This window comes from Eimeria mitis, genomic scaffold (assembly GCF_000499745.2).
Source record: "Eimeria mitis Houghton genomic scaffold, Emh_scaff873, whole genome shotgun sequence".
Lineage (NCBI taxonomy): Eukaryota > Apicomplexa > Conoidasida > Eucoccidiorida > Eimeriidae > Eimeria > Eimeria mitis.
The window spans coordinates 8,444-8,811 of NW_013576429.1; the positions used below are offsets into that span (position 1 = coordinate 8,444).

General features: G+C 49.7%; 1 protein-coding gene across 1 annotated transcript in view; it reads right to left on the bottom strand.

Moving 5' to 3' along the window:
• EMH_0024260 (uncharacterized protein) overlaps window positions 1–368 on the bottom strand; it is a gene marked incomplete at both ends in the record, with an annotated part of 897 nt that overhangs the window by 375 nt on the left and 154 nt on the right. The window contains one exon of the mRNA XM_013502279.1: window positions 1–202. Coding sequence (XP_013357733.1) covers window positions 1–202 — 202 coding nt within the window. The remainder of the gene's footprint in view (window positions 203–368) is intronic.

A 368-nucleotide genomic window follows, 5' to 3' on the forward strand; every position in this document is an offset into this window, starting at 1 on the left:
ACTGCTTCTGCTGCTGTTGCTGCTTCTGCTGCTGTTGCTGTTGCTGCTGGTACTTCTTCTGCTGCTTTCGGTGATGCTGCTTGTTGCTGCTTGTGTTGCTGCTGCTGCTGCGGTTGCTGCTGCTGCTGTTGCTGCTGCTGCTGCTGCTGCTGCTGCTGCTGCAGGCAGGAAGAATTGATGCAGAGCGTCGAGTGCTTCGCCTCTTTAGCGGTGGGTTGCTTGCAGACAGAACAATTAGGGTTTAGGGTTTAGGGTTTAGGGTTTACGGCATTTGTTTTATGTGTCGATATCTATGTTCAAGGGTTTAGGGTTTAGGGTTTAGGGCTTATAATTTAGGATTTCGGGTTTGGGGTTTACCCTTTATTCTC